This window comes from Perognathus longimembris, chromosome 3 (assembly GCF_023159225.1).
Source record: "Perognathus longimembris pacificus isolate PPM17 chromosome 3, ASM2315922v1, whole genome shotgun sequence".
Classification (NCBI taxonomy): domain Eukaryota; kingdom Metazoa; phylum Chordata; class Mammalia; order Rodentia; family Heteromyidae; genus Perognathus; species Perognathus longimembris.
Genome location: NC_063163.1, coordinates 70,060,647 through 70,084,785, shown reverse-complemented (window position 1 = coordinate 70,084,785; position 24,139 = coordinate 70,060,647). Strand labels below are relative to the sequence as shown.

Genomic DNA, 24,139 nt, shown 5'->3' with positions numbered 1-24,139 from the left:
TACAAGGAATTAAGCCCTAGGCCTCACACTTGCGAGGCAAGCATTCTACCACTTGAGCCACACCTCCAGTCTGGCTTTTAGCTGGGTATTTTGGAGATGGAGTTTCAAGGACTTTTTTTTTCTTAACCTTGCCCAGGGAGGTCTCCTGCCTCTATCCTCCAGGTCTTAGCTTCTTGAGTAGCTAGGATTACAGGCATGAGCTACAAGCATGTGGCTTTATTAATTGACTTTAACTCCTCTTTAGATAACTTCTAAGAAGGTATACAATGTAAATGCTGTGTGCAAGTGTTGCACTGTATCATTTGAGGGAAAAAATAATAATCCTTTTGTGTTCTGTCCAAATGCATTTCGTTTCCAAACATTGTCAATCCATGGGTGATTGAATCTGTAGTATACAAAATGAGATCTATATGTATACAAGAATGCATTCAGAAAATGTACACACACACCTGCACACAACACACAAATACATCCTCACCCTTACACACAACACAAGCCCTTCCCCAGAAAATACTACAGATACCACAAACATGCAAAGGTCCTCAGTAACATCCATATTGACCAAATGCACAAAATCCTCAACAAATACATCCACTCAAAGTCTCTCTCATATTTCTAAATTGATAGGAAAACCCATCACACCCTTGCACAACACACAAACACATTTATTTAGATACCCTCATACCCACAACACAAAGATACACGCATCTGATCATTAATTTTTCTTTAAGTTTTATATTTTGTTTTTATTTATTTTTTGAAGTTTAACTCTTTTTTAAAACTTTATTTTATTTATATGGTACCAAGGACTCAAACTCAGGGCCTCATGCATGCTAGGCCATCACCCTACCACTAAGCCACATTCCCAGCTCTGATCATTAATTTTTATTTATTTATTTTGTGTGTGTGTGCGTGTATGTTAGTCCTGGGACTTGAACTCTGGGCCTGGGTGCTATCCTTGAGCTTTTCTTTGCTCCAGGCTGTGCTCTGCCACTTGAGTCACAGCTCCACTAACAGGTTTTTTGTTTTGTTTTGTTTTGTTTTTTTGTGGTTCATTGGAGATAAGGGTCTCATGGATTTTCCTGCACCGGCTGGCTTTGAACCGTGATCCTCAGATTTCACACTCCTGAGTGGCTAGGATTACAGACGTGAGCTACCAGTGCCAGGCCTCGATCAGCAACTTTCATACTCAGAATGCAGTCAGCTACATGACACAGATTTTTGTACATCTAACACGTAGTAAAAACACTTACGTACACGTGTACAAGCCGGGACTCACGACCTCAACACATTCTTCTCTTCGCAGTTAGAAGCAGGTGCAAGTCCCTGACCCCCGGAGTGGAGCTTTCAAAGTCCACACTGGTGCTAAGAGACCTGCACAAAGACAGCCTCGCAGAGGGTCACTGATCCTTTCCAGAGAGTCTTGCCTGTCTGTCAGTCTATCTGCCTGCCGGTTTCTTGCAAGTCTCTCCTCCAGCCCCCTTCTTCAACGCAGTCCTGCCCGAGAGGCTCAGTACACTGGGCCTCAGGAGGCCCATTGAGACTTAGAGACCCTGTGGGCGAGGCCTGAGCCTGGCGGGCGGAGTTCACCTGGGCTCCGCCCCGGGGGCCGGGCTGACGCTGCGTCGCCAGCGCAGGCAGCCGCACCTGGCTCAGCAGCACCAGCAGTAGCAGCGGGCGGCAGCGGCGGCCTTGTTGGGGGCCTGAACGCGGTGCGGCGCTGCGTAGCCCAACCCCGAGCGTGGAGCCGGTGTCTGCCGGCTCGCAGCCCCGGTGCCGCCATGGTGGAGGCGGCGCCCGCGGGGCCCGGGCCGCTGCGGAGGACCTTCCTGGTGCCCGAGATCAAATCGCTGGACCAATACGATTTCTCGCGGGCCAAGGCGGCGGCGAGCCTGGCATGGGTGCTGCGGGCGGCGTATGGGGGTGCAGGTACTGGAGACGCGGGGCGGCAGGTGCGGGGGGCGGGGCGCCGGGCTGGGCAAGCTGGGGCCGTGGGAACAATGGCGCGGGCCGCTGGGGTTGCGGGGTGGGGGGCGGTGGTCCCCGGGTCCCGGGCCCCGGGATCTGCCGTGCGTGGCCTCCGCGCTTCCTGCCGGGCCCAGGCCGTGGACTTTGCCCGCCGAGCGCCTGAGCTCAGTGGGGGTGGGGCCCAGCTCTGCACCGGGGCCCCCAGGTGAGCGGGGCGGGGTCTGTGGGCCGGGTGGGTACCCAGTGCGGGCCGGGGGCTGCTTCCCGCCCCCCCCCCCCAGCCCTCCTTCCCGTGGGGAGCTCCTTTGCACGCCCCGTTTCCACACCTACATCATGCGTCTTTGGGGATCCCCCCCTCCCTTAACACCACCGACACCAGCTTCCATACGGGTGCCCCTAAGCGCTCAGCACTGCTGTCCCCACCTTCCCCCCAAATCACCCCCTAGGCTGGGACGCCCAGCCCGCGTCCGCCCTGCTTGCGCTGCGGGCGGTGGCCGGGAAGCGCCGGGACCCCTCCCCTCCCGCGCCCCTTTAAAGCCACCGTGGTCCCTGTCGGCAGCTGTGACTTATTATCCACCCCCCCCCCCACCCCACACACACACGTTTCCCTGGGAAGGCAGGAGAGCTCTGCAGAAGGGGAGAGGAGAGAAATGGCTTGGCCAGGATCAAGCTGAGCTTGGGGAGCCCAGCTGCAGGGCCTTGTCTCTTAGGGCGGGTCCCCTACTCCTTTCCCCAGCTCCCGCCCCCCATATCTATCTAAAGAACTCAAGCCCTGAGCACTGCTGCAAGGATGGTTGTGGGGTGGGGAGATGTCCCCAGGATGAGGGGCTCTGGGCAGCTGCCCACCCCTAGACAGAGCTGAGAGGCCTGGGGGAGCATAGGGGTTAATTAAGGTCTGGTCTTTCCGGGGTGCCCTGCTCTCCCGGTGGACCTGCCTACATACAGGTCTTGGCACCACCTGGGCACGGCCCCTCCTCCTCCCCCTTTACCTTTCAGTGGCCTTCCCAGACCAACCTGTTCTGGGTGTGGGTCTCTGTCATAGCTGGCCATCAACTGCATCCACCCAGGCTTTGCTCCCACTTTCTCCATGTCTTTCTGAGCTCTTCCCTCAAGGCCTCCTCTGAGACCAGGGAACCCTGGAAGGAGTTAAGAAAATGATGAGGGGTTGTTGAGACTGGGATTGCCCCCAGCGGGCCCCCCCATCCCCACCTTATCCAAATGTATGGGGTGATAGAGCTCAAGTTTGAAACTCACATGTAGCTGGGGGAGGGAGCATCAGGTAGGAGATTGAGACCTCAGGACCTTTTGGATGAGGTTGCTGGGGGGGAGGGGGTCCCTTACTGTGGAATACATTCCACCTTGTTGGCCATATGGGTAATTGCTATTGCTTGTGGGTATTAGGGTAAGGCTTTAAAAAGTTAATATTGGTAATGTCACTGTCCCTGCACTAGGGAACAGAGAAGAAATGACTGTCTCATTTTATAGAAAAGAAAACAAGCCCCTAAGAGGGGCTGACCAATGTAGACGCTTAACTCACCTAGTTTCAGGTGTTTTTTTGTTTGTTTGTTTTGTTTTTGTGCCAGTACTAGGGTATGATCTCAGGGCCAGGACACTCTCCTTTACCATAAAAAAACCCAAAAACCTCGAGCCTAGTGCCCTACCATTTGATCCACAGCTCCATTTCTGAATTTTGATGGTTAATTGGAAGTAAGAGTCTCACAGACTTTTCCTGCCTGAACTGGCTTTGAACCATAATTCTCCAATCTCAACCTCTGGAGTAGCTGGGATTGCAGGTGTGAGCCGCTTATAACTGGCTTTTTTTTTTTTTTTTTGCCAGTCCTGGGCCTTGGACTCAGGGCCTGAGCACTGTCCCTGGCTTCTTCCCGCTCAAGGCTAGCACTCCGCCACTTGAGCCACAGCGCCGCTTCTGGCCGTTTTCTGTATATGTGGTGCTGGGGAATCGAACCTAGGGCCTCGTGTATCCGAGGTAGGCACTCTTGCCACTAGGCTATATCCCCAGCCCCTTTCTTTTTCTTTTTCTTTTTTTTTTTTAATGATGCTGAAGCTTGAACTCAATGCCTTGTGCTTGGTAGGCAGGTGCTATACCACTTGAGCCACACCTCCATCCCTTCTCTCCCCAGTTCCATTCTTGAGTCAGCTTGCTTTGAAACCTGCCTGCCATTACTCTATCAAGTTCAATCGTCTCCTACTTGCCCCTTCTATACCAAGCAAGTCTAAAAGTCTAAAGGGAATGGAGTACGATGTATCTCCCCTGCTCCCCCATGATCTCTGGGACTCTACCCAGTGCTAAGGATGTAGAGGACATGGGTGGGCAGGAGGGGCCAAGTGTAAAACTAGACTCTCTCAGCTTAAGAGTGACTAGATCTGTGGTTTGGACCAGATAACAGGGCCCAGGGGGAGGAAACTCTTTTCTCCCCCTAGGAAACTCTAGGGGGAGGAAATCTGGGGAGGGAGAAGGGAAGGCTCCCCCAATGAGGAAGGACTTAGGTTTTGATGGATGTGTAGGAGTTTGCCAGAGGAAGGGAGTCTTCATCCTAAGGCTCAGGATGGCTTAACAAGAAGTTCTCAGATAACAATTTGCTTGTCTCACTGGTGGGAGGTGGGGGGAAGGCTGGAGATGAGGAGGGCTGTTATACTCTGGAATCCAGGGTCTGAGAGCCCTGGGGAGCTCTAGAAGGTGTTTGAGAACTGACCAGATCCTACACAGAGTGGCCCTGCACGGTCATAGTCAGTGTGAGGGTAGAGGCCCAAGGCACAGGGGTGTGGAATGCAGGCTGGTGGGCTTTGGAAGTCACAAACTGGAAGAGAATGAGATAAGAAAGGGTTTTATGCACATTTGGGAAACACCTGAGATGCTGTTCTTTTTTTTTTTTTCTTTTTTCTTTACTCCCCCCACCCCCCAGACCAGCATTTTTGCTAGTTAGTTGGAGATAAGAGTCTCTCAGATTTTTCTGCCTGACTAGCATTAAACTGAGATCCTCAGATCTCAGCCTCTTGGGTAGCAAAGATTACAGGCTTAAGCCTGGCTCACATACCATTCTTTTGTGTGTGTGAGAGGGGGTGGGGAGACTTGGGGCTTGAACTCAAGGCCAGGCAGCTGTCACTGAACTGTTTTGCTCAAGACAAGCCCTCTACCGCTTGAGCCAGTTTCACTTTCAGCTTTTTTGTTTGTTTGTTTGTTTGTTTTGGTGCTTACTTGGAGATAAGAGTCTCATATACTTTCCTGCCTTGGCTGGCTTCGAACCAAGATCTTCAGATCTTAAGCAGCTAGGATTACAGGTATGAGCCACCAGCACCTGGCTTTATATACCATTCTTTATGCTTTCAAAGAACATCAGTGAGCTGTGTGAGAGAATCTGTGTTCATTGAGTGGCCTTTACTGTTGACTGGCTGTGTGATCTTGGGCAGGTTAACTCTGCTCTCTGGGCCTTGGTTTTCTGATCTATATAATGGCAGAAGAATAAATATTTTAGGATTAGACAAGTGAATGCACAAAAGGTCATGGAATAAAGAAATGAACAGGTGGCCACTAGCCTGGTGTGGTTTTGAGCATTTGAAAATCAAGGTGTTAGGCCAGATGTAGTGGTGTAATCCTGTAATCCCAGCTCTTGGGAAGTGGTGGCAGGAGGATCCTGGGCTACACATTGAAACATTGTCTCTACAAACCAAAAGGAAAGAAGAGGGAGGGAGGAAGATAAGCAGGGAGGTAAGGAGGGAAGGAAGGAAGGAGGGAGAGAGATAGGAGAAGGGGGAGGAAAGGGCAAGGGAGAGGATAAATTCATATGTGTGTGTAGTAAACGTACATTAGACAAAGAGCCAGGTATGGCAATAAACACCTGTAATCCCAGCACTTGGGAGACTGAAAGTAGAGGGCTGCAAGTTGGAGGCCAGCCTGGGCTATGGGCTACATAATGATACTCTATCTCAAATGAAAAATAATAATAAGACCATGGTTGGGTGCCAGTGGCTCATGCCTGTAATCCTGGCTACTCAGGAGGCTGAGATCTGAGAATTGTTTGAAGCCATCCTGGGCAGAAAAGTCTCTGTGAGACTCTTATCTTCAATTAACCACTCAAAACCCAGGAATGGCTCTGTGGCTCAAAGTGGAACAGGGCTAGCCTTGAGCAAAAAGAGCTCAGGGACAGAGCCCTGGCTCTGAGTGCAAGCCCCACAACCAACAAAAAACAAACCAAAACAACAACAACAACAACAAAAAAAACATGGATACCAAAAAGGCACTTGGGGGGTGGGGGTGGGGTGAAGGGGATCCAGGTGCTCATGGCTCACTCCTGTAATTCTAGCTACTCAGGAGGCTGAGATCTGAGGATCAAGGTTTGAAGCCAGCTGGGACATACAAATCCAAGAGATTCTAATTCCAATTAACCAGCAAAAAGCTGGAAGTAGAGGTATAGCTGAGGTGATTGAGTACCAGCCCTGAGCAGGAAAAGCTAAAGCATAGCATCCAAGCCTCAGTTCAAGTCCCAGTGTTGGCGCATGTGCGCACACACACACACACACACACACACACACACACACACACACACACACAAAGAAAAGTGGACTAGCTCATTCAAGGTTTTATATTGATTGTAAATTGGAAGGACAATATTTAGGTACATGTTGCTCTGGGTAGACTGTATTACTGAATGAATGTTTCTTTTTAGAAGTCAGTGTGCTATCCATTGCACTTCAGAGCCTTATTGTTTCTTTTTAATCTATCATTATGCATGTGGCTTGCATTGTATTTCTTGCAGGTGATGGAAGCAGTGACTAAACACATGTTCAGCAGAGGCAGAGCTGACAGCTTGCCCCTTATGAGATGTGTGCCAATGCTTGCACATGTGTTTGGTTGTCTATACTGGGGATAGATTCTGGTAGAAATCAGATAAATTTTTTTTTTTCTGGTCCTGGGGCTTGAACTCAGGGCCTGGGCACTGTCCCTGAGCCTCTTTGTGCTCACTTGAGCCACAGTGCCACTTCTGTTTTTTTCTGTTTTCCAGTTTACTGAAGAATCTCATGGACTTTCCTGCCCAGACTTATCTTCAAACTTCGACCCTCAGATCTCAGCTTCCTTAGTAGCTAGGATTATAAGCTTGAGCCATCAGTGCCTGGGTAAGAGGACAGGGTCTGTTCACAAACACTTGGCTCCAGCTGGGCCCTGGTAGCTCACACTTGTAATCTTAGCTACTCAGGAGGCTGAGAGATAAGGATCATGGTTTGAAGCTAGACTGAGCAGGAAAGTTGTGAGAGACTTATCTCCAATTAAGCACCCCCCAAGAAAGAAAGAAAGAAAGAAAGAAAGAAAGAAAGAAAGAAAGAAAGAAAGAAAGAAAGAAAGAAAGAAAGAAAGAAAGAAAAAGAAGTGGAACTGTGGTTCAAGTGGTAGAGTGCCTACACACATGAGACAGCTCCAAATGCTAATTATACCCTTGTGGATAGGCAGGAACTAGTTACCAATGAGTGTTTGGTCAATATCAACCATCACTTTTTCTCCCTACATCTTAAAAGCCCTGAGAAATTTTGAGGGAAAGAAAGTTGTTATCTTTTGCTGATAGGAGCAATAAGTGCCAGTGTTATGCTTAGATTTCCAGTCCCCAAAGACCACCAAGGAGCCGATACTGATGCAGAAGCACAAGAGTCTTTCTTGCAAGCTCAAGCCTGGACTCCCAACCATCACTGATGCAGCGGATCTGGATTGAGAGCCCCGACCCTCAGATAGGCAGGGTTTTTATTGTGATTACAACAGGGGCAGGGCATTTCTAACTTGGCAGATACTTGATTGGATGGCATTTAGCAAGCAAGTCTTGTCCTATTTCTATTGGCTATCTACCCTTTCAGTTATCTATTTTGGCTTTGATATCAGGAACTGGCCTCGATATCAGGATTTGACAACAGGTGGTCAGGTAGCACTGATGCAGGGGGTTAATTCAGGGGGTCGAGCAAGTCACAAATGGGTTAAGCAAGCTGTTTACAGAAGCAGAATTCTGTGGTCAGGCTGACCTAGTACCAACTTTATTTTAACAATTGCGACCATGTTTTCCCATTACCACTAAGCAAGCTTGAGCGGGCTAAAACAATCCAGTACTCAATCATAAGTAAACCAACCTGACAGTTACAATGGCATTTCTACTACTATTATGGTTATTTCTATAGTCTATGACTATGATCATTTTTACTGTTCATTACCATGGTTGCTACCCAGGTACAGAGATAAACAGCGCTCCCTACATTTTTATTTATTTATTTATTTATTTTTTATATTATCAAACTGAATTACAGAAAGGTTACAGTTTCTCCCTACATTTTAAAATGTCAAACTATAAGAAACTAGTCTCATGGGTGGGGGTGCAGCCCTCTATCATGGAGTCATCACCAGGGTTTAGAAGCTGTTATAATTTTGACACTAAAACTTATATTTAGTTACTCAGGTTCTCAGGTCAGCCCTAATGCCAGGACTGAGCATCTACTGGGAGCTGGGGAGATGAGAAGGAGGGTTTGGATTTAAGGGATATCAGGGGATTTGAAAGTAGTAGATAGCATGTGAGTGGGCCAGCTGTGAGGGCGCACACCTGTAATCCCAGCTACTCAGGAAGTGAAGACAGAAGACGATCTGTGTGAGGCCAACCCAGGCAAAAATTTAGTGAGGCCCAATTTCAGAAACAAGCTGAATGTGGTAGCACATGCCTGTGATCCCAAGGATTTGGGAGGCAGATGTTGGAGGATTGTGGTTGGAGGCTAGCCTCTGGGAAAGTTAAGTGTGAGAGTGTAGTAGAAAACCAAAATGAAAAGAACGGGTGGATGGAATGCTTTTACTGAGCTAAGCATGAGACCTCTCCCCCCCCACCCCCAATCCCTACTACCATCAGAAACCCAAAAGGGTATTGGGAGCCAGTGCCTGGGCTGTAGCAGGTGGTGGTGCTCACATGACCACAGAGCCATCACGAGGAGAGGCTGGGCGGGGCTTGTTTCTTTACAAAGAGACTCCACGTAGGCTGAGGTTTCTGGAAGAAGGAGGTGCTGGGCAGAGATCCCAGGCCAGTTCCGGGCTCTAGATGTGCGTTGGCTGCCCCTGCTGGCCCGGGGGAGGCTAGGAAGATGACAACAGAAGCCAGAAAGTGAGCCTGGAAAGTCCTTATCTTCCAAGGAGCTGGGCTGAAAAAGGTGGTGCGCAGGGGTGGGGCTCTGAGTGGGAAGGTCAAGTGGGACTTGAACTCAGGGCCTTGGCCCGATCTGAGCTCTTGTTCAAGGCTGGCACCACTGGAGCCATATCTCCACTTCTGCTTCTTTTGGTGGTTCACTGGAGTTTAGAGTCTTTAACAAAATTTTCTGCCTGGACTGGCTTTGAACTGCGATCCTCAGATTCCCAGCTTCCTGAGTAGCTGGGATTACAGGTCAACGTGAGTCAACATGCTTGTTTTGTTTTTTTTGCCAGTCCTGGGGCTTGGACTCAGGGCCTGAGCACTGTTCCTGTCTTCTTTTTGCTCAAGGCTAGCACTCTGCCACTTGAGCCACAGTGCCACTTCTGGCTGTTTTCTGTTCATCTGGTGCTGGGGAATTGAACCCAGGGCTTCATGTATACAAGGCAAGCACTCTTGCCACTAGGCCAAATCCCCAGCCCCAACATGTCTGGTTTTTGCACAGGTTTTGCAGTGGTTCTCAGGGGTTCTTGGGGTCCAAGAGCCCGCTACTTCCCTCAGGTCCTGTGCTCTCCCTCCTGTGGTCTTTGCATTGCAGGGGTCAGCAGGGAACCCTGCGCTTTCTCTGGGGGACAGGTGTGTGTGTGTGTGTGTGGTATGGGGTATGTGCTGACCCTGACCTCCCCCCGTCCCCTGCATCCCGCAGAACATGTGCCCCCGGAGCTGTGGGAACCCTTCTACACTGACCAGTATGCGCAGGAGCACGTGAAGCCCCCTGTGACACGGCTGCTGCTCTCGGCTGAGCTCTACTGCCGGGCCTGGTGCCAGGCACTGCCGCAGCTCGAGACACCCCCCAGTCCCTCAGCGCTGCTCGCTCTGCTGGCCCGGAGGGGCACGGTGCCTGCCCTCCCAGAGCGTCCAGTGCGCGAGGCTGACTTGCGACACCAGCCTATCCTCATGGTATGTCTGTCCGCCAGGCCAGGCCAGTCCAGGCCCCTGCCCTGAGCCACCTGGGCCCGTGGGCAGCCTTCCCTAGGCTCCGCCCATGGGCCTGGACCATCACATAGCTCCTCCCCTTAAGCCACAACAGCCAGACATAGCCCTCACCACACTAAGCTTATCACACATAGTTCTTCCCACCACACAGACTCATTCCCTCAAGCCCCACCCACTAAATAACCTCTCCCACATTTAGCCCCTCTGCTTAATCCCCACCCACTAGACATAGCTCCTCCTCCCATGCCTTGCTCCTCCCCTCTCCTTCAGCCTTTGCTCTCACCACACCTGACTTTTCCTCAAACTCATCCACAAGATTTAGCCCTTTCCACCACACTGGCTCCACCTACCATACATAGGCCCACCCACCAGCCCTTATTCCTCCCCCTTAAGCTCCACCCACCAAGCATAGCCCATCCCATTATGCCTGTCTTCTCTTCCTTACTCTCAGCCTACCACACCTGGCTTCTCCCTCAAGCCTCACCAGGCAGCTCTTCCCACCACTTTGTCTCCTCTTAATTTCCACCCACAGACATAGTTCCTCCTATCATGCCTTGCTCCTCTCTTCTACCCATCAGCCTTAGCTCCTTTCACCATGCCTGGCTCCACCCTCAAGCCCCATCCAAAACCAAGCTCCTTCCATCATGCATGGCTCCTCCCCTCTAGCACCACCCATCCCCCTTAGCTGCTCTAATCATTCCTGGTTCTCACTTATGCTCCACCCACTAGACTAGGTCTTCTTAACGTGCCTTGAGCTTTTCCCATGGGCATGGCTCTTAGCCACTAGCTCCTCCCATCAAGCCTAGTGCCCCCTCTTTCAAGCTCCTGCCAGGGTTAGTTCGTTCTGTAAGGTGCTACCAATGGATCCTGACTCTTCCTATCCAAGCCTGGCTCTACCTCCAAGACGGACCTGTGCCCCTAGCTGGGTTTCCCTGTAGTGCTGAGGCTGTTCTAAGACCCAGTGTCTGATCTCAGAGCCCAGTCCCTTATGTGTGGCTTTTAATAGGACCCCAGCCTTTTCACCTTCAAGGCCGTTTCCCAAGTCCTGCCCACCTTCTAGTTCTTCCTCTTCATCTGCCCTTGGAGGCCAGGAGTCCCCACCCTGCCCTCTGGTCTCACCATCCATCCCTTTCTTCCCCAGGGAGCCCACCTAGCTGTCATCGATGCCCTCATGGTTGCCTTCTCCTTTGAATGGACAAAGACGCTTCCTGGTCCTGTGGCCCTGACCAGCTTGGAGCACAAGCTCCTTTTCTGGGTGGACACAGTAGGTGACATTGTGGGGGAGGGGGGATGAGTGGAGACCTGGAGGGTACAGAGACCGGATAATTTACTACTCCTTGGTCCCCAGACCATCCGGCGGCTGCAGGAAAAGACAGAGCAAGACGCGGCCCAGCGTGCATCCCCCGCAGCCCCCACAGATGGGGCAACCCCAGCACAACCTTCGGTGAGGCTGGGGTGATGGAGATTGGTATTAGTGATGGGGGAGCTTGGGCAGGCAGGGCCCGGCTGCATCTCATGGCCGTGCCAAGGAGGAGGTGGAGCTAGAGGTGACTTTCTTGTCTCCCTCTCTCTCTGTGCCTTCTCCCCTGCACCGGCCTCTGCTCTTCCCCTCTCTGCCCTCTGGCATTAGTGCCCTACACGCTGGTACTGGAAGCTGGTTCCTGTAAGTGGGACTGTCCGTCCACTCTGGGTCTGCCTGCCCTGCTTCTTGCTGTCTTGTCTGTGTGTGTCTGATTCTGCCTGCGTGTCTGCACCTTCTCCCTCCCCCAAGCTGTGAGCAAAGGAGGCTGGGACCCCAACCCTGGGATCAGGGAGTTAATCCCCACCTTGAATCAAGAGAATCTAGGTCATTAACCAAGCAGAGGAACTTCTCAATAATCAAAAGGGCAAACCCCCACTAGGTAAGAGGGCAGAACCCTTAGTCCACATAGATCCTCACTCCTCAGGGGAGGGTCAGGGTCTTTGGGATCAACCTAGCCAGGAGGAAGACGGTAGAACTTTCCTGAGATCCTCAGTTTCCCAAATCAAAAAATTACCAGTCTTGAGATTCTCACAGAGAAGTCCCTCCCTCATTTTTCATTCTTTTTTTTTTTTTTTTGCCAGTCTGGGGCTTGAACTCAGGGCCTGAGCACTGTCTCTGGCTTCTTTTTTTGCTCAAGGCTAGCATTCTACCATTTGAGCCACAGTGCCACTTCTGGCTTTTTCTGTTTATATGGTACTGAGGAATCGAACCCAGGGCTTCCCACATGCTAGGCAACCAGTCTACAGATAAGCCACATTACCAGCCCCTCCCCCCCCCCCTTTTCTTATGCCAGTACTGGGGCTGGAACTTGGGGCTTGGGCACTGTCCCTTAGCTTTTCTGCTCAAGAGTGGTACTTTACTACTTGAGCTACCCCTCTATTTCCAGCCTTTTGGTGGTTATTTAGAGACCAAAGTTTCACCAATTTTTCCTCCCTGAGCTGGCTTGAAATCTTGATCTTCAGATCTCAGCCTCCTGAGGTGTGAACCACTCCCCCGCCCCCTTTACTGGCTCTTTTTTTTTTTTTTTTTTTTTGGTCAGTTTTGGGGTTTGAACTCAGGGTCTGGGTGCTGTCTCTGAACCTCTTTGTGCTTAAGGCTAGTACTTGTGCCACTTCCATTTCTTTTTTTCTTTTCTTTCTTTCTTTTTTTTTTTTTTTTTTGGCCAGTCCTGGGCCTTGGACTCAGGGCCTGAGCACTGTCCCTGGCTTCTTCCCACTCAAGGCTAGCACTCCGCCACTTGAGCCACAGCGCCGCTTCTGGCCGTTTTCTGTATATGTGGTGCTGGGGAATCGAACCTAGGGCCTCGTGTATCCGAGGCAGGCACTCTTGCCACTAGGCTATATCCCCAGCCCTGCCACTTCCATTTCTGAGTGGTTAATTGGAGATAAGAATCTCATAGGGACTTTTCTGCCTGTGCTGGCTTTGAACCTTGATCCTTAGATCTCAGCCTCCTGAGTAGCTAGAATTAGCCACTGGTGCCCGGCTTCAACTCATGCTTGAAGTCTGCCATTTGATTCTTTACTCTCCCTAATTAGCATTGTGACTGCACAGGGTGTCAGTGTCCTTGTGCTTCACAGAATTCATGCCTGTGTAGGCCCCATGGGGCATCCACCTTTGCTCACCTCCTCCTCCAACCCTGGGTCTGGGTTAGGGGGGCTCCTGCCTACCTGCTTCCTCTGTGTCCTCTCCCCAAGCTGGGGTCTGGGTCTCTCGTGGGAGGAGGGTTCCCTGCATGAGAGGCTGCTCTATGAGGACCCTCAGGGCCGGGAGGAGCTGGGGTCCCCCAAAGTGGACCAGAGCACAGTCAGGGAGCTGGCCAGGGCTCCCAAAGAGGTCCTCCTCCCCTAGAGGTGGGCTTGGGGGACTAGCAGGTCAGCAGCCCTCCTACCCTGCTGACAGCTGCTCCTCTCCCCCTCCCCCAGCACGCAATTGCCTTCTGTTTGAAGGAGTCAGGGAGCAAACCCCCCATGGTAATGTATCCCCCACCCCAGGGGTCCCCAGCCCTTGCTGCTGGCCTGGCTGCTTGCCCGTCACTTCCTCTTTGCCTCTCGCTGCTTCCCCTTCTCCTGCTCCGGGCTGGCCCACCTCCTCCCCATTCTGGCTCTGGGACCTCCCAGCTTTCCCATCCCCTCGTGGCGTGGTGTGGCGGAAACCCCAGGCCTTCCCCACCCAGCCTGCATGAATGCTGACTTGGAGGGAGGTCAGCCCGACTACTGACTTCACCCTGTTCTTCCCCACAGATCCGCTACCGCAAGGACCGGGCTGTGGCACGAAGGGCCCCCTGCTTTCCACACGTGACGACTCTCCAAGACCTGGCTAGCGGGGCAGCGCTGGCCGCCACCATTCACTGCTATTGTCCCCAGCTGTTGCGACTCGAAGGTGAGTAAAGGACCAATTTCTACCCTGAAAAGCCACATACTCTGAGACCCAGCCCTGCGCCCCCTAGGCTTCTGTCCCCCAGGTCCCAGAGATCAGGATAATGCAGCTGTTATGAATCAGTGGATCTGGGTTTGCATCTGTCTTCCTCTAGTTAGCTAAGTGACCTCGCATAAATGTCTAAACCTCTCTGTGCTTCATAGAGTTTAATGTTGTTACATAACCTACATCACTGTGTCAGGCACCATGTTAGGTGCCTGACATAAAGAAAAGAAGCTTGTTCCTAAACTGGGCACCCATGACTCATATCTTTAATCCCAGCTACTCAGGAGGCTGAGATCTTGAGGATGGAGGTTCAAACCCAGACTAAGCAAGAAAATCTGTGAGACTCTTATCTCCAATTAACCACCAAAAAGTCAAAATGGAGCTCTGGCTCAAGTACGAGTCTTGAGCAAAAATCCAAGCAAGAGGGGCTGGGGATATGGCCTAGTGGCAAGAGTGCTTGCCTCCCATACATGAAGCCCTGGGTTCAATTCCCCAGCACCACATGTACAGAAAATGGCCAGAAGTGGCGCTGTGGCTCAAGAGGCAGAGTGCTAGCCTTGAGCAAAAAGAAGCCAGGGACAGTGCTCAGGCCCTGAGTCCAAGCCCCAGGACTGGCCAAAAAAAAAAAAAAAAGAAAAAAAGAAAAAAAATTCCAAGCAAGAGCAAGCGGTCCTGAGTTCAAGTCCCAGTACCCAAACACACATACACACACACACACACTCTTCTGACCCATAGGGCAGCTTAATCTTACTGAGGGAGAAAGATAATAAATAATAAAATTTGCTGGTATTATCTATTTCACTATTTATTACGCTGTTGCAAAGCAATGAGTGGTCAAGAAAAGGTGGGTTTTTTCTTTTTTTTTTTTTTGCTTTTAAGGTAGTTGTGTGTTTGTGTGCACATATGCACATGCTCAAGTGCATTAGTACTGCAGCTTGAATTCAGGACCTCACCCTGTCCCTTAGCTTTTTTACGCAAACCTGGCCATTTGAGCTACATCTCCACTTCTGGCTTTTTGTTGGTTCATTGGAAAGAAGTGTCTCACAGACTTTTCTGTCCAGGCTGGCTTTGAACCTCCATCTTCAGATCTCAGCCCCCTTGAGTAGCCAGGATTACATACAGACAGGTGTGAACTACAGGAGTCCAGAAGACAGACACTTTCGAGTTGAGTTCTGGGGGAGGCTGGGCCTGTGGCACAGTCTGTCACAGTGTGCATCTTGTAGGGGTTATGTGGCCAGAGGCCCCAGCTCATAGGACATATTTCTTTATTTTTTGGTCCTGGGGCTTGAATTTGGGACTAGGATGCTGTCATCCCCCTCCTCTCATTTTTTTTTTTTTTTTACTCAAGGCTAGCGTTCTACCACTTTGACCCACAGTGCCATTTCCAGTTTTCTGGTGGTTAATTGCTTTTTGTTGTGGGTGTTTTTTTTTTTTTTTTGCCAGTCCTGGGCCTTGGACTTAGGGCCTGAGCACTGTCCCTGGCTTCTTTTTGCTCAAGGCTAGCACTCTGCCACTTGAGCCACAGTGCCACTTCTGGCCATTTTCTATATATGTGGTGCTGGGGAATCTAACCCATGACTTCATGTATACAAGGCAAGCACTCTTGCCACTAGACCATATTCCCAGCCCCTCTGGTGGTTAATTGGATATAAGAGTCTCACAACCTTTTTCCTGTCCAGGCTGGCTTTCAACCATGATCCACAGATTTCAGCCTTCTGAATAGCTAGGATTACAAGTGTGAGCCACTAGCACCCAGCTAGGGCTTTTTTCTCTTCTTTTCTCTCCTTTTCTTATCACTTCCTTCCCCCCTCTTCCTTTCCCCTCTTCTTTCTCTTTCCCTCTCCCTCTTCCTGAGCCTCTCTTCCTCTCCCTCTCCCTCTACCTCTCCCTGAGCCTCTCTGTGCTCAAGGCTAGTGCTCTGTCACTTGAGCCACAGTGCCATTTCCAGCCCAGCCTTTTCTGTGTAGGTGGTGCTGAGGAATTGAACCAGAGATTCATGCATGCTAGGCAAGCACTCTACCATGAAACCACATTCCCAGCCAGATCTGAGCCTTCTGAGTAGCTAGGATTACAGGTGTGAGCCACCAGTGGCCAATAGGATGTATTTCTTATGTGTGTGTTGGCTGCTGGGCTTTTTTGGGGCCCCTTGTCTACCTTCTTCAAGAGTTGGGGGTGTCTTGTCCTTACAGAGGTGTGCCTCAAGGACCCCATGTCTGTGGCAGACAGCCTGTACAATCTCCAGCTGGTACAGGACTTCTGCGCCTCCCGCCTTCCTCGTGGTTGCCCGCTGTCCCTGGAGGACCTGCTCTATGTCCCACCTCCCCTCAAGGTGAGGCTGTTGGGGCAGTCTGGAGGGGATGAGGCAGGCATCTAGAGCTGCGTGGCCCTTGGCTAACCTTCCACCTCACCTCCAGGTCAACTTGGTGGTGCTGCTAGCTGAGATGTTTATGTGCTTTGAGGTGCTGAAGCCTGACTTTGTACAAGCCAAGGACCTTCCTGATGGCCATGGTGAGTATTGGATTATTGGAGGCTGGGGGCTGGGAGGTCAAGCCCTGCCTGACCCTCATCTCTCTCTCTGCAGCCGCCTCCCCCAAGGGCACTGAGGCCTCTCCGTCTCAGAACAACAGTGGGAGCAGGTACCATTTCCTCACAGCCTGTAGAGTTGCTTTCTACCATGGTCGCAGGCTGGTGGGTGGGACTGGGGAAACCCAGAAGAGGTGAGGGAGGATGGTGATAGGGAATGGGAGTGTCCCACCATTGAAGAACATTTCTTGGCAGTTCTCCAGTATTCAACTTCCGCCACCCGCTCCTGTCCCCTGGCGGCCCCCAGTCCCCACTCCGAGGATCCACAGGTGAGAATCTCACTCCAAGACGGTCTCGGCTTAGCCACGGTGTTGGTGGCTCATGCCTGTCTTCTGAACTACTTAGGAAGCTGAGATCTGAGGATCACAGTCAAAAGCAGCCCAGGCAGGAAAGTCCATGAGACTCTTTATATCCAATGAACCACCAGTAAAAGCTGGAAGTGGAGCTGGGGCTCAAGTGGTAGAGTGCTATTCTTTTTTTCTTTTTTGCCAGTCCTGGGGCTTGAACTCAGGGCCTGGGCACTGAGCCACAGCACCACTTCCAGTTTTATCTATTTATGTGGTACTAAGGAATCAAACCCAGGGCTTCATGCATGCTAGGCAAGCACTCTACCACTAGGCCACATTCCCAGCCCCTAGAGTGTGAGTATTAAGCAAAAGAAGGCCCTGAGTTCAACCCTAAGACCAACACACACACACACACTCTCTCTCTCTCTCTCTCTTTTTCTTTCTCTCTCTCTCTCTCTTTTTCTTTCTCTCTCTCTCTCTCTCTCTCTGTCTCCTAGTTCTTGGAGTTTTCTGGCACCTCCAAAGTGACCTCTAGGTTAATTTTCCAAATGGCTCCTTGGGACCCCTTGGTAATATTAAATGGCCCTAAATTCCCATTTGTGGAAACATTTTCTGTGAGCAGATACATAATGACCCCTCTGGCCCCACCGAAGGCCCCCATGACCCCATAGTGAACCATCACCACCCCTCTGCAGGCTCCCTGAAGTCTTCCCCATCCATGTCACACATGGAGGCCCTCGGCAAGGCCTGGAATCGTCAGCTCAGGTGAGTGCATGTTCAGGGCCCTGGCTGGACAGTGGGCAGGCTTTGGGGGGGGGGGATAGGGCCCAGGCCTGTCCCCAGGGGCTGACCCCTCCCTCTGGCCACCCAGCCGTCCCCTCTCCCAGGCTGTGTCGTTCAGCACCCCCTTTGGCCTGGACAGCGACGTGGATGTAGTCATGGGAGACCCTGTCCTGCTTCGCTCTGTCAGCTCTGACAGTCTGGGCCCACCGCGTCCTGTGCCAGCTCGAACCCCTGCCCAGCAAACTCCGGAACCTGGCGACCTGCCCACTATCGAGGAGGCCTTACAAATTATTCACAGTGCCGAGCCCCGCCTGCTCCCCGATGGGGCTGCTGATGGCAGCTTCTATCTCCACTCGCCCGAGGGGCCCTCCAAGCCACAGCTGGCCTCGTCCTACCCGCCTGACAGGTCCTTGAAAACCCTGTCTGATGGGCCCCCCAAAGCGCCCATCTATGTGTCCCACCCTGCAACCCCCTCCAAATCATCTCCAAGCCCAGCAGGGGAGCTAATGAAACCACCAGCCTCCTCTGAGGGGTCCCCCAAGGCAGTGGCTTCGTCCCCAGCAGCTACCAATTCTGAAGTCAAGATGACCAGTTTTGCCGAGCGCAAGAAGCAACTGGTAAAAGCTGAGGCTGAGGCCGGAGTGGGGTCCCCCACACTCACTCCAGCAGCCCCCGAGGTCCTCAGCTCAGAGATGAGTGAGCTGGGAGCCCGGCTGGAGGAGAAACGCCGAGCCATCGAGGCCCAAAAGAGGCGCATTGAGGCCATCTTTGCCAAACACCGGCAGCGGTTAGGCAAGAGTGCCTTCCTGCAGGTGCAGCCTCGGGAGGCTGGAGGGGAGGCTGAAGCCGAGGCTGAGGCTGAGGCTCAGTCTGGCTCAGCCCCTGATGGGGAGCGGCCAGCAGGCGAGGGCCAGGGTGAACCAACCTCCCGGCCTAAGGCAGTGACCTTCTCTCCTGACCTGGGCCCAGTGCCCCCCGAGGGCCTGGGGGACTATAACCGAGCGGTCAGCAAGCTCAGTGCTGCCTTGAGCTCACTGCAACGGGACATGCAGAGGCTCACGGACCAGCAGCAGCGGCTTCTGGCCCCATCGGAGGCTCCTGGACCTGCCCCACCACCTGCTGCGTGGGTCATCCCTGGCCCCCCAACTGGGTCCAAAGCTGCGTCCCCCAGTCCTGCCCGGCGTGCGCCAGCTACCCGGCGCAGTCCAGGGCCTGGCCCCAGCCCAACACCCCGCAGTCCCAAACATGCACGGCCGGCAGAGCTGCGGCTGGCACCCTTGACCCGAGTCCTCACCCCACCCCACGATGTAGACAGCCTTCCTCACCTGCGCAAGTTCTCACCGAGCCAGGTGCCTGTGCAGACACGTTCCTCCATCCTGCTGGCAGAGGGAACACCTCCGGAGGAGCCCACTGCCCGGCCTGGCCTCATTGAGATACCCCTGGGAAGTCTGGGGGAGCCTCCTGCTAATGAAGAGGGAGATGGGAGCCCTCCAGGGGCAGAGGATTCTTTAGAGGAAGAGGTGTCTTCTGAAGGAGAGCCCCGGGCTGGACTTGGATTCTTCTATAAGGTGAGTCACCTAGGCAGATGGGAGGATATACTGGTTGGGAAGCAGAGTGTCTTGGGGGGGTCATTGAGGACATGGAAAGGTGGAGAGGGATTTACTGAGGGATGGATGGGTGGATAAAAGGAATAGATGGATGGATTGAGTGTAAAGGTAGGTGGTTAGAAGGTTGAATATGTTGGGTAGATGGAAGGTGGGTGGATTAAAGGTTTGTTGGGTACTTGGATAGGATGTTAGATGGCTGAAATGGATGATGGATTTTGTAGATAGGTAGATGGATGATTAGGTCGAGTGAGTGGGTGGATGGTAGATTGGATGGGTGGGTGGGTTGGGTAGATGAATGGATGATGGATAAGTTGAGTGGTAAGTGAATGGTGGATAGGTTGGGTGGGTGGATGAATGGATGGGTGGATAGATGAATGTATGGTAAATTGGATGGATGGATGGATGGATGGGTAGGGTGGATAAAAAATGGTTGATGGATAAGTTGGGTGGTAGGTAAATGATGGATAGGTTGGGTGGGTGGATGAAAATAAATGAGTATGTGGGTAGGAATGATTGGGCATAAAGATAGGTGGCTAGAAGGCTAAGTTCAGTGGGTGGATAGAAGTTGGATGGATAGATGATTGATTGTATACTTGGATAGGTTGCGAGATGGATGATGATAGGTAAGGTGGTAGCTGGAAGGATGGATGATTGGTAGGTTGGGTGAATGGTAGATAAGATGGTTGAATGGATGGATGGAGTGGATAGATGATGGATAAATTAGATGGTGGACAAATGATGGATAGGATGGGTGGATGGATTGATGGATGGATTGAGGGGGAATGGGTGAATGACTTACGGGCTGATGGGTGTGTGTGGGTGAAGGTTGGGTAGATGGATGGATGGATTGGTTGGATAGGTTGAATGCATGGTGGATAGGTGGGGTGGATGGATAATGGATAGGTTAAGTGGATGAATGGATAGGTAAGTTGGTTGGCTCAGGATGGATGGACAAGTGGTTGAACAGGTAGATGGATGGATGGATAGGTTAATTGGGAGTGGTGGGTGGAAGAGGGGATAAATTGGGTTGGTGCATGGGGGGATAGGTGGAGAAGTGGTTAGTGGACAGATAGTAAGTGATAAAAAGGATAGGAATGGGTGGCCAGACAAACAGGGCTAGAGTCTTCCAGGCTTCTCCTCCCAGTGGTGGCTGCCCAGTTCCCCTTCCTGCCCCTGTCCAATGTCTGATTGTTCTTCATCGTGTGGTCTTCTCCTCACTGGTCACCACTTTCTCCCCCAACCCCTGGCCATTTTCCGCTGAGCAGTAGAGATTTGGTCCATGCCTCTTATTCTTAGGATCAAACTCCTTATAGCTTTGAACTCAGCTCAACTCTAGCATCATCATGTACCTTCTCCCCACCTGTGTCCTAAGCAGATTGGCCACACACCTCTGCCTCCTTTGTTCTGGCCTCAGGGCCTTTGTAGCTGCTATTAAGTAAGCTCACCTTACTCTTCCTCAGCTAAATCCTTGTCATTTCCCAGGGGGGCTTTTGGGTCCCCCATGTAGGGCAGACTGAAGTGTAGACTGGCACACCCCTTCTATATCTCCCATACCATGTTAGATTAAGTGCTTTATGTGAGCAGTCTTCGCATCTACCTCAGTGCCTTGCATCATCTGTGCATCAAGTAGTCACCCCCTGAATACCCTGGGACCATTTACAAAGGTTCCATGTCTTCCCCTCAGGACGAAGACAAACCAGAGGATGAGATGGCCCAAAAGCGGGCCAGTCTGCTGGAGCGGCAGCAGCGGCGGGTGGAGGAGGCCCGAAGGCGCAAACAGTGGCAGGAGGCCGAGAAGGAGCAGCGGAGGGAGGAGGCTGCCAGGTGAGGTTGGGCCTGGTTGGGGGGTGGGGTTCCCTGGCCTTTGCTCTCACTGCCTGCAGTGATCCCATGCTTGTGGCATGACTTTGGTGTCTGCAGGTTGGCCCAAGAGGAGGTTCTAGGCCCAGCCCCTGTAGCCCCCACAGCAGCCCCAGCGGCCACCCTGGCCCCTGCTGCTCGAGCTTCAGCTGAGGATGAGGTGGGCCCCCGTCGAGGGGACTTCACAAGGCTCGAGTATGAGCGTCGGGCCCAGCTGAAGCTGATGGATGATTTAGACAAGGTGCTGCGGCCCCGGGCCTCGGGGACCGGGGGGCCGGGGCGGGGCGGGCGGAGGGCCCCCCGGCCACGCTCTGGTTGCTGTGATGACTCGGCCTTGGCAAGAAGCCCAGCCCGCGGCCTTCTGGGTGAGGACCCTGTGGTGGGGCCTGCCCAGCACCCCTTCCCAGGCAGGCTGGGGGAGGTCCTTGGGGGGAAGGGTGTGTGGAGAGGAAATGGGAAATGTCTATAGGTGTGCAGGGTTGGGGAAGGCATGTGGATGGGAGGTTTTCTAAGGGAGTGATGGAGCTTCCCTTTCTCTGGCTACAAGGCCCCCTTGGGAGTGTCTGAGAGGGGAGGTACAGAAGGTTGTGTGGGCCATTCGTGGAGGTGAGGGGGCCTTGGGTGTGGCTGATCCCCATGCGCTCGCTTCCCAGGCTCAAGGCTCAGCAAGATTTACTCGCAGTCCACCCTGTCCCTGTCCACAGTGGCCGAGACCAATAACCTCGGTGTGAAGAGACCCATGTCTCGGTGAGCTCCGCCTGGCCAGGCATGGGGTTCAGGGCCTATCTACTGGAGGATCCTGCGCACCCATGGGAAGCTGGATGGGGCGTGGCTTGAGGGCATGTACCCATGTGTATGTGCGTGTGTGTACATGGCATTGTCCATACCTTGGTCCATAGGCCTTGATTGCGCCCCTGTGCACTTGGGTGTGTGACGCATCTGTGGGGCACAGTATTACTTGTGGGAAGAACCCCCCCAATCCCTCTCCATCAACACTGACCCTGCCCCCCCCCATCTCTTCTCCCCTGCAGGGCTCCATCCCCATCGGGCCTCATGTCCCCCAGCCGCCTGCCTGGCAGCCGAGACCGTGACTGGGAGAATGGCAGCAATGCCTCGTCCCCGGCATCAGTGCCGGAGTACACAGGTGAGGGGACACTGCATGCAGGTGCTGAGATGTACTCCAGGCTCCTCCTCTGGCCCCCTGACCCCTGTTGAGCCCACTCTTTTAGGTCCCAAGCTGTACAAAGAGCCCAGTGCCAAGTCCAACAAATTCATCATCCATAATGCCCTGTCACATTGCTGCCTGGCGGGCAAGGTGAATGAGCCACAGAAGAACCGCATTCTGGAGGTGAGCCTGCACTTGGGTGGGGTGTGGGGGGGTTTGGGGGGGGGGGGGGTCAGTGGTTGGGCCTGGTCTGCTGATGGCTTGTCCTCCCACTCAGGAAATTGAGAAGAGCAAAGCCAACCACTTTCTGATCCTCTTCCGGGACTCCAGCTGCCAGTTCCGGGCACTGTACACACTCTCGGGGGAGACGGAGGAGCTGTCGAGGCTGGCGGGCTATGGGCCCCGCACGGTCACACCCGCCATGGTTGAAGGGATCTATAAGTACAACTCAGACCGCAAGCGCTTCACCCAGATCCCTGCCAAGACCATGTCCATGAGCGTGGATGCCTTCACCATCCAGGGACACCTCTGGCAGAGCAAAAAGCCCACCACACCCAAGAAGGGTGGTGGCACCCCCAAATAGCCCTGCCCTGGGCCATGTGCTGGCTGCTGCCCTCCTGAAGGACAGTCGGTCTATTCCTGGGTCCTGTCTGTCTCCATCCATGTCTGGGTGGGGCTGGAGTCCCCACCCCCTAACTTTGAGTATAGTCCTGCTGTGGGGGGCTGAGCTGGGAGGTTTAAGGACTCAGGGCTCAGCTCAGTCCCCTTGTCTGTCCTCTTCACTTTCTTGAATAAAATAATTTAAAAGAGAAATTCAGTCTTGTCACGTCCTTCCAAGGCCCGCTCAATTTCTGTCTCTGGTTCTTTGTAACCAATTCCAGTTTGTCTCTACTCCCTGGATGGCACCAATGTGGCTTCTGCCAAGGTCAGTGGTGGCTTTCCTGCCCACAGGCCCTCCCTTGGGTGTGCCTCAGGATTGACCTCTTGGCACAGGTGGCTGCTGCCCAGGTCCCCTCCTTCTTCCCCTCCCCCAACACCCATTTCCCTCTGGCTGATGTTGGTCTTTCCTGGCATTTGGTTTGCAGCCAATTTCTAAACTGGATCTTTTCCCCGCAGTCCGTCTGCCTGCTTTTCTAGGCTCAGTTACAGCCTCTGAGCTGGGGAGCCCATGTTTCCCTACTTGGAGCCCCACATCTGAGGATACAGTTTCTACTGGACGTCTCAGGTGGAGGGCCCAGGTGCACAGCCCAATCCAGTGTAGCTTGCCTCAGAGATTCCACTCCCTCGGGTCCCATGCCAACAGGGAGGGTAGGAAGGGCTCCCCTCATCCCCAGCTGCCTCCTGCCCACATGACAGCTGGTCACCTGCTCAGAGCACAAATCTGATTAAGTCCTCTGATGCCTAAACTCCCTTAATAGCTTAAAGCCCTCTAATGGCTTCCCAGAGCCAGGGCCACACCCTCTTTGCCCTGTGGGTGAGGCCTGGTTCCTGGCTCAAGGCCAGGAGTACAAGTGCCTTGGTAATGAGTTCCCAGAGCCGGAAGGGGCCTGCCTGATTGTACATGGCTCCTTGCCTGGTAGAGCAGAGCCTGGAATGGTTGGGTGGGCAGAGGCTGGTGACACCTGAGTAACAGTGTCAGGCGCCCCAGGGACTTGGGGGTCATAGCCTTGCAAGGGAGCTCAACATGAGGTCTGGGGTGGGGGCAGAGAAAATGGCTATGTGATGCCCAGAACTAGTTGTATGTGTGTGTGTGTGGGGGGGGCAAGGGTGCCCGCCTGGCCTGCCACAGC

General features: G+C 52.8%; 1 protein-coding gene across 4 annotated transcripts; it reads left to right on the top strand.

Moving 5' to 3' along the window:
- Positions 1 to 1,653: 1,653 nt before the first annotated feature.
- Camsap3 (calmodulin regulated spectrin associated protein family member 3) lies at positions 1,654 to 23,162 on the top strand. 4 transcript variants are annotated; one of them, XM_048342129.1, is made up of 19 exons: positions 1,654 to 1,929; positions 9,832 to 10,085; positions 11,263 to 11,385; positions 11,470 to 11,565; positions 11,752 to 11,784; positions 13,566 to 13,613; positions 13,884 to 14,022; positions 16,254 to 16,393; positions 16,479 to 16,572; positions 16,646 to 16,700; positions 16,843 to 16,916; positions 17,630 to 17,699; positions 17,857 to 19,285; positions 21,009 to 21,148; positions 21,245 to 21,549; positions 21,838 to 21,931; positions 22,216 to 22,328; positions 22,414 to 22,532; positions 22,627 to 23,162. In XM_048342129.1, the coding sequence occupies exons 1-19, from the start codon at positions 1,782 to 1,784 to the stop codon at positions 22,930 to 22,932; spliced, it is 3,780 nt and encodes a 1,259-aa protein (XP_048198086.1). In that variant the 5' UTR covers positions 1,654 to 1,781; the 3' UTR covers positions 22,933 to 23,162. The 4 variants fall into 4 exon arrangements, with proteins under 4 accessions (XP_048198086.1, XP_048198084.1, XP_048198085.1 ...); XM_048342127.1 differs by having other exon boundaries at positions 17,806 to 19,285; XM_048342128.1 differs by lacking the exon at positions 11,752 to 11,784 and having other exon boundaries at positions 1,655 to 1,929; positions 17,806 to 19,285.
- The last annotated feature ends 977 nt before the right edge of the window (positions 23,163 to 24,139 follow it).

Excerpts from the sequence above, each read along its gene's own strand:
- Camsap3 (XM_048342127.1), top strand. The coding sequence starts at position 1,782 with ATGGTGGAGGCGGCGCCCGCGGGGCCCGGGCCGCTGCGGAGGACCTTC. Across the intron at positions 11,785-13,565 it reads GGTACTGGAAGCTGGTTCCT|CACGCAATTGCCTTCTGTTT; the intron begins GTAAGTGGGACT and ends CCCCTCCCCCAG. Across the intron at positions 21,932-22,215 it reads GTGAAGAGACCCATGTCTCG|GGCTCCATCCCCATCGGGCC; the intron begins GTGAGCTCCGCC and ends TCTCCCCTGCAG.